Source organism: Colias croceus, chromosome 20 (genome assembly GCF_905220415.1).
Source record: "Colias croceus chromosome 20, ilColCroc2.1".
Lineage (NCBI taxonomy): Eukaryota > Metazoa > Arthropoda > Insecta > Lepidoptera > Pieridae > Colias > Colias croceus.
This window is the reverse complement of record NC_059556.1, coordinates 3639581-3653145: the sequence shown is the minus strand read 5'-3', so window position 1 is coordinate 3653145 and position 13565 is coordinate 3639581. Positions and strand designations below refer to the sequence as shown.

The 13565-nt window shown below is 32.6% G+C and overlaps 1 protein-coding gene across 1 annotated transcript; it reads left to right on the top strand.

The window, feature by feature from the left end:
• The first annotated feature begins 4844 nt into the window (after positions 1-4844).
• Positions 4845-13067, top strand: LOC123700893 (trafficking protein particle complex subunit 10). Its single transcript, XM_045648259.1, has 15 exons — positions 4845-5142; positions 5212-5420; positions 5817-6209; positions 6357-6656; positions 7509-7688; positions 8255-8490; positions 8817-8999; positions 9269-9676; positions 9931-10414; positions 10726-10902; positions 11150-11380; positions 11709-11969; positions 12163-12244; positions 12469-12597; positions 12931-13067. The coding sequence occupies exons 1-15, from the start codon at positions 5079-5081 to the stop codon at positions 13062-13064; spliced, it is 3471 nt and encodes a 1156-aa protein (XP_045504215.1). The 5' UTR covers positions 4845-5078; the 3' UTR covers positions 13065-13067.
• Positions 13068-13565: the final 498 nt, after the last annotated feature.

The window sequence follows — 13565 nt, the reverse complement described above, 5'->3', positions numbered from 1 at the left end:
TTTTATCATTTACTGATCCGCCATAGACAAATTGGCTATGTGCATTTATGCGCAGGTAATTAATTATTTATCAATTTGTGGCGAGTTACATAGATTATTTTTTTATAATTATAATAAATATTTTATATTTGAATTATACATATGTATACAAGTTTATAATGTATAAATATCTATTCTGTTTATAATACTCTGTATAAAATTATAATATTTTTTTAGTTAGGAAAGACAAGATCATTGTTACCAGTGCAAACTTAGCACCCCATCTATGGAATTTTGGGTCAAAAATGACCTTGATCGTTAGGTCCCCGTTAGGTCCTTTAAGGTCCCACAATTTTTTCGTTAGGTCGCCTTTAGTTTTTTTTTAAATAATTTTTTAAATTTTAGGTATAGAAAAAGTGCACTTTAGCACCCCATCCATAGAATTTTGGGTCAAAAATGACCTTAATCGATAGGTCTCCGTTAGGTCCTATAAGGTCCCACAATTTTTTCGTTAGGTCCCGTTTAGTTTTTTTTTTTAATAATTTTTTTTTAATTTTAGGTATAAAAAAGGTACACTTTAGCACCCCATCCATATCAAAATTGGCGAATTTTATCAAAATCGTATTCTTTACCGTTAGGTCCGTAGAGGTCCATCATTGAAATTGTTAAATTATTTATGTTATTAAAATCAATATATATTATATAAAAGAAAGTCGTGTTAGTTACTCCACTTATAACTCAAGAACGGCTGAACCGATTTAGCTGAAAATTGGCAGGGAGGTAGTTTAGAGCCAGGAGAAGGATATAGGATACTAAATACGTACCACGGGCGAAACCGGGGCGGACCACTAGTTATAAAATAATTGAAACCTGCGCATGCGCCTTAGAGCATTAAGGCATGCGCACATCATACATAAACAGTGCGAAATTTAAATTGGTATCGTTTCATTTATTAAATTAAATCAATAAATAAATCTTGGTTCGAAAGATGAAACTGGCTTTAAGCCGCGAATAAAGAATAAGAATCACTATCATTATCTCTGACATCATTAATCTTGTTTTTTTGTACTGCTCTTCAACATGAATAATTCGGTCATAGAATAAATCTCGTCGAGATACTGATTTTGTGTCTTTAAACATTTTGAACGGACAGATTGTTCAATTTTATATTGTTGCTTGAATAGTTTTTAACTGGATTACTGGTATCATTCATGCAAAATAATAATAATAATATTAAACAAATCATACCTACTTATAATAATGTGCAATGCAATCAAGATGAAAAGCATCAAAATATCAAGTCACACTTAACAATGCATTGAGATATTTCTCGTAAACACTCTTGTTTTTCCTTGAAAACTACATCTCTTTCAAATTGTTTCATTTTAAATTTATTAATCACAGTTTAAAGTTTTCGTCATGTTTTCAACTCAGTTTTCAAAAATAATTTTTTTTTAGAAATCACTAAAATCCTAAGCTAAAATCGCAGAAAAAAAAAATCACTTTGACAAGCTTTGACACATCAACAACTCAGGTTTTAATGACAGTTAACTGTCAAGTGTTGCCATTAAATTTTCGAAATAAAAAGCCAGTTTCATCTTTCGAACCAGACGTGACTAGTATAGATTTATTTATTGGTTTAATTTAATAAATGAAACGATACCAATTTAAATTTCGCACTGTTTATGTATGATGTGCGCATGCCTTAATGCTCTAGACGCATGCGCAGGTTTCAATTATTTTGTAACTAGTGGTCCGCCCCGGCTTCGCCCGTGGTACGTATTTAGTATCCTATATCCTTCTCCTGGCTCTAAACTACCTCCCTGCCAATTTTCAACTATATCGGTTCAGCCGTTCTTGAGTTATAAGTGGAGTAACTAACACGACTTTCTTTTATATATATAGATTTTAATAACATAAATAATTTAACAATTTCAATGATGGGCCTCTACGGACCTAACGGTAAAGAATACAATTTTGATAAAATTCGCCAATTTTGCTATGGATGGGGTGCTAAAGTGTAACTTTTTTATACCTAAAATTAAAAAAAAATTATTAAAAAAAACTAAAGGGGACCTAACGAAAAAATTGTGGGACCTTATAGGACCTAACGTAGACCTATCGATTAAGGTCATTTTTGACCCAAAATTCTATGGATGGGGTGCTAAAGTGCACTTTTTTTATACCTAAAATTTAAAAAAATATTTAAAAAAAAACTAAAGGGGACCTAACGAAAAAATTGTGGGACCTTAAAGGACCTAACGGGGACCTAACGATCAAGGTCATTTTCGACCCAAAATTCCATAGATGGGGTGCTAAGTTTGCACTGGTATCATTGTTACAATAATTTATTTTTATGTGTACTGATTTATTTTACAACAATATAATACATCTTATATATAAAAATGAATCGCAAAATGACCAGTGCAAACTTAGCACCCCATCTATGGAATTTTGGGTAGAAAATGACCTTGATCGTTAGGTCCCCGTTAGGTCCTTTAAGGTCCCACAATTTTTTCGTTAGGTCCCCTTTAGTTTTTTTTTTAATAATTTTTTAAATTTTAGGTATAAAAAAATGCAACTTTAGCACCCCATCCATAGAATTTTGGGTCAAAAATGACCTTAATCGATAGGTGTCCGTTAGGTCCTATAAGGTCCCACAATTTTTTCGTTAGGTCCCCTTTAGTTTTTTTTTAATATTTTTTTTTTAATTTTAGGAATAAAAAAGTTACACTTTAGCACCCCATCCATAGCAAAATTGGCAAATTTTATCAAAATCGTATTCTTTACCGTTAGGTCCGTATAGGCTCATCATTGAAATTGTTGAATTATTTATTTTATTAAAATTATAAAATAATAAAAACCTGCGCATGCGCCTTAGAGCATTAAGGCATGCGCACATCATACATAAACAGCGCGAAATTTAAAATCGTATCGTTTCATTTATTAAATAAATCTATTGTTCTGAGAGTGCTTATTTATTAAAAACCTACTTTTCAACCTAGACTTAAAATAACTATTAGTGTATTAGTGTCAATCTATGCTGTATATATATTTTTTGTAGCGGCCACAGGACCACACTATCTGGAATGTCATCGCGGCGTTTCTGCGTAGGGTCAATGGTAACTTAGGTTATAGTTGGAAATAAAGTTTTGATACTTTAATTTATTATTACGAGCTTTGTTTTTTTGAGAGATTAACAACCTCTTCATCTATATAATATTATATATATGTAATCTGGTACTGTTATCTGATACAGATAAAAAAAAGAACAGCTAGTGAAAGTAAGAAAAAACATAATAAAATACAATTAAATTTTGTTTAATCAATATAATCATATTAAATCTAAAAGCCGCGTTCAGCCGCGAATAAAGAATAAGAATCACTATCATTATCTCTGACATCATTAACTCTTCCATGTCTGCAGATATTCCATCTTGTTTTTTTTTGTACTGCTCTTCAACATGAATAACATGGTTCGGTCAAAGAATAAATCTCGTCGAGATACTGATTTTGTGTCTTTAAACATTTTGAACGGACCAGATCGTTCAATTTTATATTGTTGCTTGAATAGTTTTTAACTTGATTACTGGTATCATCCATGCAAAATAATAATATTAAACAAATCATACCTACTTATAATAATGTGCAATGCAATCAAGATGAAAAGCATCAAAATATCAAGTCACACTTAACAATGCATTGAGATATTTCTCGTAAACACTCTTGTTTTTCCTTGAAAACTACATCTCTTTCAAATTGTTTCATTTTAAATTTATTAATCATAGTTTAAAGTTTTCGTCATGTTTTCAACCACATTTTCAACTCAGTTTTCAAAAATATATTTTTTTTAATTTTTTTTTCTAGAAATCACTAAAATCCTAAGCTAAAATCGCAGAAAAAAAAATCACTTTGACAAGCTTTGACACATCAACAACTCAGGTTTTAAAATGACAGTTAACTGTCAAGAGTTGCCAAATAAATTTTCGAAATAAAAAGCCAGTTTCATCTTTCGGACGTGACTAGTATAGATTTATTTATTGATTTAAATTTAATAAATGAAACGATACCAATTTAAATTTCGCATTGTTTATGTATGATGTGCGCATGCCTTAATGCTCTAAGGCGCATGCGCAGGTTTTTATTATTTTATAATTTTAATAAAATAAATAATTCAACAATTTCAATGATGAGCCTATACGGACCTAACGGTAAAGAATACGATTTTGATAAAATTTGCCAATTTTGCTATGGATGGGGTGCTAAAGTGTAACTTTTTTATACCTAAAATTAAAAAAAAAAATTATTAAAAAAAAAACTAAAGGGGACCTAACGAAAAAATTGTGGGACCTTATAGGACCTAACGGAGACCTATCGATTAAGGTCATTTTTGACCCAAAATTCTATGGATGGGGTGCTAAAGTTGCATTTTTTTATACCTAAAATTTAAAAATTTATTAAAAAAAAACTAAAGGGGACCTAACGAAAAAATTGTGGGACCTTAAAGGACCTAACGGGGACCTAACGATCAAGGTCATTTTCGACCCAAAATTCCATAGATGGGGTGCTAAGTTTGCACTGGTCGCAAAATGTGTTGGTAAGCGCATAACTCGAGAACGGCTGAACCGATTTCGATAATTCTTTTTTTATTATATTCCTTGAAGTACGAGGATGGTTCTTATGTAGAGAAAACGTAAACATGTACCACGGGCGAAGCCGGGGCGGACCGCTAGTTTTAAATAAAATTTAAACTAGGTGATTTATTTTAGAAAAATATAAATGTTATCAACACAGTTTATAAACGTAAATCGGAACTAATATATTTCGTGGATCTAATTGTCACTTTGCTGACATTGACAAGAATTTTGACAAAATTTCGTTTTGACCACTTTGGATTTCTTTTCGAAATAAAAAGAATTTGTATTTGATTACTGTATTGTTTTTGCATATTTTACATACTAGGCTGTATTAAGATTATTTTTTTTAATTGAGGTGGTCTCTATTTATATGATAGAAATGTGGGTGGACTCCCCTTGTTAGCTAAGTAGGATTTTTGGTGTCATGTACATAAAATTAAGAAAATTACTTGATAATGTAAAATGAAGGGTGTAGATAGTTCTCCAGCTAATAAAGAAGGGATGACAAATAAACCAATAATAACATGTAAGTTATATTGTCAAGAAGTTCGATACTGGAGTGTAAAATGGTATTACAATATTTGTTTTTTGTTAGGCGCGGGAGACTGGAACTTATTCTGTACGTTAGAAGCTCCTTTGGTCGCTGCAATACCACAGGATTCCTGTGAGTGGAGGAGGTCATATGGACGCATCACAAAATTTGTTTATCTGGAATCCTCATTCATCAAATATAAGGACAAAGTACAATCTGAACTGAATTTGTTAAAACGTCCCATTTTTCATATTTATTGGACTGACTGTGTGGTATGTCAATATATTAATTGCTAAATGATTGATTTTAAGTATTTTTCTATGTGTATGATACATGACCTTATGATTATTAATGTTATCACTTAGAAAATATTTTAATCCATGTATGAACATATGTTTGTAATAATCAAGTTATTAGTGAAATGTATGTTATTCTATAATGTAAGAAATATCTATTTTACTCAATTACAGTAATAAACAATGCTAGTCTATGAGTAAAGCATGAATATTCAATTAAATAGTTTATTATACATAATTACATGTAATAACTAACTAATAACTGAATAATGTGTTTTAATTACAGATATTTAATTTATTGTTTTTTATTCACAACACTAAAAGATCATTTTTTGTATTCTAAATTTATCTTATTTTTTTTTCCTTTTCCAGGATATAGAATATTATAAAACAACACTAAGAGAAGATATAGAAATATGGTTCAAACAATTAGAGAAAAACAATATAACAGATTGGATGATAGTTTTAGTGGAAACTTATGATATAAGGAAGACAAACAAATTGTTACCAAGAACAACAGTACTAGATAAAATTAAAGGTGATTTTGCCGTAAAGCAAACAGAAGATAGATTTATTTCTGTTATAAATCCTATTAAATCGGAAGCAAGAAGTGCTGAGTCATGGAGGGCATTGGTGGCGAAAATCAGGCATTTTGTTCTAGTGGCATACAATAAAGCACTAAATAAATTTGAGGAATATATGAGAGAACAAAGGGAGAGACGAAATGATCCAGAATGGGATTTTTGTAAATATTTTATTTTACAGGTAACAAATTTTCTATAGAGCTTGTTAAATTTGTAGGAATACAATGATGTATGTATATTCTGATACTTTGCAGCAGTCTTTACCTATTTATAAATACATATAAAAATATCACTCCTTGGTCTATAAATTTTTAAATCTCTATTCCAGGAGCAATTAGCATTTGTGCTAGAAATGCTCGGTTTATATGAGGAGGCTCTAGTCCAATACGATGAATTGGATGCACTATTTTCTCAATTTGTACTCAATTCCAATGTAACAGAGAGTCCGAAATGGCTTGAGACGTTCAAGCAACAGATCACATCCTGGCAGGCCATTAGACTGACGCCCACGGTGCCACAACATTTACGGGAACTTATAATTAAGCAGAAAGCCTCTCTATTAGACTTTAGAAGCTATTTATTTATACGACAAAGTGCCATGTTGTTACTTACCGATAAGCCAGAAGAGGTAAGATATTGAGAATTTTTTTTAGAATAGAAAATAAATCGAGCATTATTTGAATCTGCATCTTTCGTCTAAACATGGTTCTTTCTTTCTATTCTTTAAAAATTTATAAATATATAATAGCTATAAAACTAAATATCAAATTCAGAGGTCCATGTTATTTAAAATTACACATAAATGGTGACAAATTAATTTCTTAGTAATTTAGAAAACTGACTGGTTTCATTTAAACAGCCAATTCACATTAGTCTCACAAATCTCTTAAATAAGCTGTAAATAACTACGTAATTCGTTTTCATCAGCTATAAAAGCCAATAAAAATAGTTTGTATTATTGAAGACCAATTATTTTATGAGATTAATTCTTCCAAGAACATTATGCTGGTTAATAAGTTTATTGTTTTATGAGCATTCCCAAATAACAATCAATTACTTGTTTCCACTTGACTAGTCATATGTGAAGATTTTAAATACTTAATAATGCTGAATTACAGTTAGCAGAGATCTTTATGAAGACTTTATTTGTTTTACAATATAGTATATCTATGATTCAGCAAAGTAGAACATCTCACTTATAAGTTTCGTATATCAGTCTTATTTCAATATGTGCCGACAATTCAATTTTATAATTCTGTTATTTTTTTATGCATTATTTTGGCAGAGCTTCATTGCAGTTTAATTTCTATTCTGATTATGTATTAATAATACTGTTGGGTTTTTAAGTTAGAATAAATATATTTTTTTAACTATCTGATTTACTTTTATTACTTTAAACTTTAAAGATATATTTTTTCGTATCATAGGTACAATTTACCATCCACAGTCTACTATAAAAAGCAACATTTACTAATTTCAGATAGCCTCCCGCTGTCTCACAACCGTACACAACACGTTAGTAGAACTGCTACTACTAAATGCGCAATCAATAGATGGCGCTGCTGCGTGCTGGGCGCACCTCGCGTGCGTCGAGACGCTGCGTGTGTGCGAGTCATGCACGGACATGCAAGCGCCGTTGCTGCATAATGCTAAGGATAAGGTATATCTTGTTATGATTAATATTTTTTTGAAAATTCGCCCTTTGGAAAAAATAAAAAAAATTGGTACGGTTCGATTCAAACTTAATGGCGGTTCGGAACTTATGTGCAGGTGCGATTGCACGCGGGCACAGGTCACTTAACGTTCCTATACCTAAAATTGTTTTGACGTGACAACGTCTTAAATTAGGTTGCGGCTGGGAGTCACTTATGAAAAAGTGTAACGCTCGGTAACGTTACGATGAGTCACCGAAAGAGGCACGCGGGCATGGTTAGCCCGCCTAAGAGCGAGAGAGACAGACATAAAAAGTCGTTGTCACGTAAAACTTTCGCCCGTATACCGACTTTACAGGCAACCAATTTTTTTTTTGCGCATCGAGTCGTACGATGATCAGAGCCGCCATTAAGTTTGAATCGTACTGTACACGTTATTTATAATGTTATTTTCATCAGATCTGTTTATAAATTGGAAACCAGGATCATAATTTTAAATAGTTTTAAAAAATGTACACTTTCTTTTGATATAAAAGTATATATTTACTTTCAATCTTCATAACTTATTTTCCAGCTGCACATACTAGGCAAGCTGTGCGGTTTGCTACCCGGTTCTCCTGAACCTTCATCAGAACAGCTACACCTCGTAGTTATGCTATCAGCAGGCATGGGAGACACAGAGAACAATAACAAACAGTCTCCCACAGTTAGGTTGAAGGAAGCACTTGGGAGTAAGACAAGCTTCCAGCAATATTATTTGGAGCTAGCTGAATTGGCTATGGGCACGTATAAGCATATTGGGAGATTGAGGTTTGTGCTATATTTAATACTTATGACATAAAAGAAGCATTCTCTATTACTGAAAAGTTTGAGTTATTAAAAAAAATATTCGACCATTAATTTTGCAAAATACAGCAGTTTTATTATTTTGTGTTTCCAGCAGTTATACATTAGATATCAAATTTTTACTATGGGGAAAGTATTAATAGATTATGCAGAAACAACTCTTATTCTAAAATGTTTCTTTTTTTATTTCTACTTATTTAATTTCTATAATCAATTTTTGCTCAATATACAAAGTAATTTTTACTGTAAGTAAAATGTTCTATAAAAAAAATATCCTCAACTTTCAATAGATTCGCACGACAAATAGGAAGGGATTTAGCAGCATTCTATTCAGAACTGGGGGAGACTAGCAAAGCAGTTGTGTTCCTTGTTGATGCACTACGATCTTATGAAGAACAGGACTGGAGAGAACTGGCTGCTCAAACCAGACTCGAATTGGTCGCCGCTGCTAAGAAAATGAATGATTTTGATAGGTAAGCTATTTTCTAAATGTGTCTTTAAATAAACATGGTTTATGGGTTGGTTTTGAAAAGTACCCGCATTCAAAGAAAAATTTATTAGGCTGATAATTATTATTACATCTTTTTAAAATGTTTATGCTATTGAAAATGTAGCTCTAACAAAAATATTTGTTGAGGCAAAGCATCATCGAATGTAACAAAAATAGCTTAGTTGTTTGAAAAATTCTTTCCTTAAAAACTTATAAAAATTATAACTAACATTGAAATATTCTTCATTATAGATACACAACTCTGTCTGCAAGGATAGCAAGCACAGCCGAATTAGAGATTCTAGTCAGACACTTCTATTTCGAAGAGATGATGAAATCCATTAAAGAGAACCTCACTGAAAAAGATTCTGTTCAAGCCGAGCTCAATGATTGTTTTCGTATAATCTCAGCAACTTTACTGCCGTCCGAACGTGGTGTTTACATAACTGATAATAAGGTTCAATGTCGCTTGGTCGTGGAGAGCTTTCTACCGAAGGACGTTGTATGTACCCGGTCTGCGATCTGTGTAGATATGTACGAGGATAAGACGGACAAACAGACACCAGTTAAGAACTATAAGACTGATTTAAGTAGTGTAGGTACACAGGCTAGTCCGAAGAAGTCGAATGATGACGTCACACCTAGTAATTTTATCACGAGGTAAGTTGTAACCATCCAACAGCTAAAAATTAGGATATGCAAATATTTTGTGTTCCAGATTTCAGATAAGGCTTGTTAATGAGCTGCTAAGTTTCAATAATTCTGAATGTATTTATGAAAATAAAAATTCTGAAATGTATACAGACTTCCATAGCCAAATCTCTTTTTTATTGCGTTTATGCAATTTTTCACAATATGGCCATTTCCCAACTATCAAGTGAGAAATAACACCTAAGTATATCTTTTTCTTTCAGTATAAGACTGGACGATTTAAAACCTAAGAATCCTCTACTAGACCCTATGCACATAACCTCTAAACTGCACTACAAGGAAGACAAATCCCTCCAAAAAGCGACAGTCGAATGTCAAAACCCAAAGATGGCTCTCAAACGATCGGATAGCGCTAAATATAGGAAACCATCGGCGCCAGTACGAACCAATTACGAACATTGTTTCAAAAATGAAAACGTTATAATCCGGCCAGGTGTGAATGACATTTTACTGGAGTGCATAGCAGATAAATGTGGGGTGTTCAAACTTGGTCTGGTTTGCTTATTGATTGAAGGGAAATTGGAGTATATTTCCGATGTATTGGTTAATACGAAAATGGGTTATGAGGTGGTGACACAGGGTGTTAGTGTTTATTTGAATAAGGTTGAGCCGAAAAAGGATTTGGTGGCTGGCTTGGAACACGATATGGAGTTGGTTGTTAGTAACGGAAGTTCTAGATTGCAAGAGGTAAGTAATAAATATATTTTGTATCACTTAGACTGTATCTTATCTTGATGATCTATATTCATAATTTATGTAAGCATTTTAAATGTCAGAAACCCAATAGTCCAAATATAATCAAATAATGGAATAAGTAAGTATGAGCTTCAAGATCTTCTTGAATACGAGTCGAGCGTGGTCATGACTGCACAGTCTACCTGAAATGTTAGCTTAAATAATATAATCAATAAATCTCGTTAAAAATCCGTTAAAGTTCGTTCCATACCTTACAATTATTAATTCTGCAAACTGTCATTTAACTTTATTAATATTTCCAGAACACAATCCACCTCCGAGCGTCCACAGGGCTCCATCTTCGCTACAGAACTAACGCGGCCCTCGCTCGTGAGCTGACCATACCACTGGAAGCCGCGGAACCGTTCCACACCACCAAGATACCACTCAGACTCTTCGCTGTGCTGATGCCCAAGCGCGAGAAGAGTATAGAGCATACGGTTAGGGGTTTTCTTTTTTTTTTGTGTTGCTGATCTATGGAAAACTAAGCAACAAAGAAAGTGTAAACATGGTTACAATGGTAGTGTTGACCTGTGTTTTTATAATATGTTTTTTATAAATTTTTATATGGTCACACATATGAAAAATCTGACATTAAAAAGTGTGCTAAAATTACACTTTTAAGATCTATTTAATAACTTCAAGAAAAATTACGTATATATTCACAATATCGCCCTATTTTCCTAGGTGTGGATAACCAGTCCCTGGCTAGACGCAGTAATGGAAGTGCCACTCCACTTTTCACCCCCTATGATAGCTAGTTGGAAACTCCTAACATCAAACACTAGGAAACTAGTGCACGTCACGCTCAAGTCGACTGTGGCACATAACATACAGTTTATACTGACGGAACCAAAGTTGGACTGTGATGGTAATACAACGGTGTCTGATTTGAATCCGAAGCAATGTGAAACTATGGTGAGTTGTGACGTCATTGTGTTGAATTTTTTTTAAGGTAATGTAACAAGTGTTTAGAGATAAAATTACCATATTTTCTGAGATTATTTTAGTCTTATATGTGTGTTTTTCTTTTACACATTATTAATACATACCTCAATTTGCTTTGTTATATTGAGAATAAAAACTTTTTCTACTCTAATATAATTTAAAAATACAAATAAAATATATAATAAAAATAAAATAATTTTCTACTCATATTTAAGTCATAATCTGCTCAATTTTATATTCATCATCATTTCATCAAAATACCCGCAAAATTATTTTAATTCCCAATATGCAATTTCAGACAGTAGCCTCCGACGGTACGATCGCATCATTCATGTGGGAGTTACTCAAAGACCCGCTAGTTAAAGCTGGGCCAATGAAATTGAACTTCACTGTACAATACCGACTTGTAGAGGAAGAAATTTCCAGAACATTCGCTTGCCCCTTCGATGTACAGGATTGTACGACGTTGTTCGTGATACGAACTAAGTTGGAGCCCGGTAAGGGGTCGGATTTCTGTAGGGCGAGCCAAGTTTGCTGCTTGCATTTGAGTGTGCAACGGGTAAGTGCTTTTCGTTGTAATATTTTTTTAGATATAATTTAAACACTTCCTTTCTCTTAAAGGATAAGTAATTTTAGACGCGATAGTAATAATATTTTATTAATTTTTATTTCATCAAGGTACGATTTCTTAGTTAATTATTTCGCCTGATTCCTAACGGTACGATTTGAATTTTAAAATGTAATACTTTCAGGTTAATGAAACTGATTACACATCATTGATGTATGAAGTGTTGGCTGATCAGACTATGTGGGCTGTGTTGGGGAGGACTGCTGGTGAGTTCATGTTTTTTAATACATATTAAAAATACAGATATTTTATTATTTCTCTAAATAATCGCTTATTGTACTACTGTTATTATGGTCTATTTATTATCTTTATAACCACTCACTTTGGTTTTAGTCCTTCGAGTCAGTCGTTATTTAGTATCTCTATTCACGTTTAAATCGCCAAGCAAAGAAGCTATCGTTTTTGTATACTATTCTATATCTTTTTTCAGGTGTTATAACAATGGAAATGAATACCGGTGAACCACAATGTGTCACTTTGGACGTCATGCCGCTAGTGGCCGGCTACCTACCGTTGCCGACTGTTCGCCTGTCGAAGTACATCGCCGCTAATACCAAAGGTAAAAGTTTATATTGCCAATAATAATACATAATATCAATCACACAATAGACACAATAATTAAAACGAGGTATACTCGATAAACGCGTGACATAGTTCGAACGTTCCGTACATACTATACCTTTTTGTTTTTATTACCTTTCCTCAATTTAAATTATATTCTGGCATGTCCCATTATCGAAATATCGATCTAGAATCAATTATTTGAATTTTTCCTATGCATATTTCTTTCTGAAAAACAGCTAATATTATCGTTAAACTTAAGAACTGTTTTATCAATATAATTTCTAAGTTTAGTACCAAAACATAACAATAAATAAATAAACATTTTCAGATCCAAAAAAGGACATATCGGCCCACCCTCGACTGGAACCATTCAGTCCAGGACAAGTTTTTCACGCAGGAAAAACCAAACAGGTGCATGTACTCGCACCAGCACCTAAAGAGCACTTGGATATCACCGTTTAGTAATTGGTGATTGGTGTAACATGTAGTGGGATGTGGAACGTGATTGGTGTCAAAGTTAAATGTGACGTTTGGTTGGTGCAAAGTGTAGTGCGAAGTGGCATGTGATTGGTGTAAAGTGTGAAGTCGTAGAAGAAGTATTTGTAAAGAACTGTTTAGTACGAGTGGAGATAAAACAAATTGTATAGAGGTTATAGAGGTATATTCACATGAAAATTGTTTGAATAAGAAATTACCTATTAAAGCGCATTATATTACTGGTTAGTGAATATGATTGGTTTAAATTGGATAGTGATGTCTTAGAGGTATTTCGGTATGGATATAGATTGATTAAAAAGTTAAATGTATATGGAATATTAGTAATTGAAAAATGTAACATCAATCGGGAATACCTATAGTGAAATTATAGATTGAATTAATATGATATGAAATTTAAAAATAGCAAAGGATTATTATAAGATGTTGGTGATCGAACAGCAGGTATTAAAATAAACATGCTCTAGA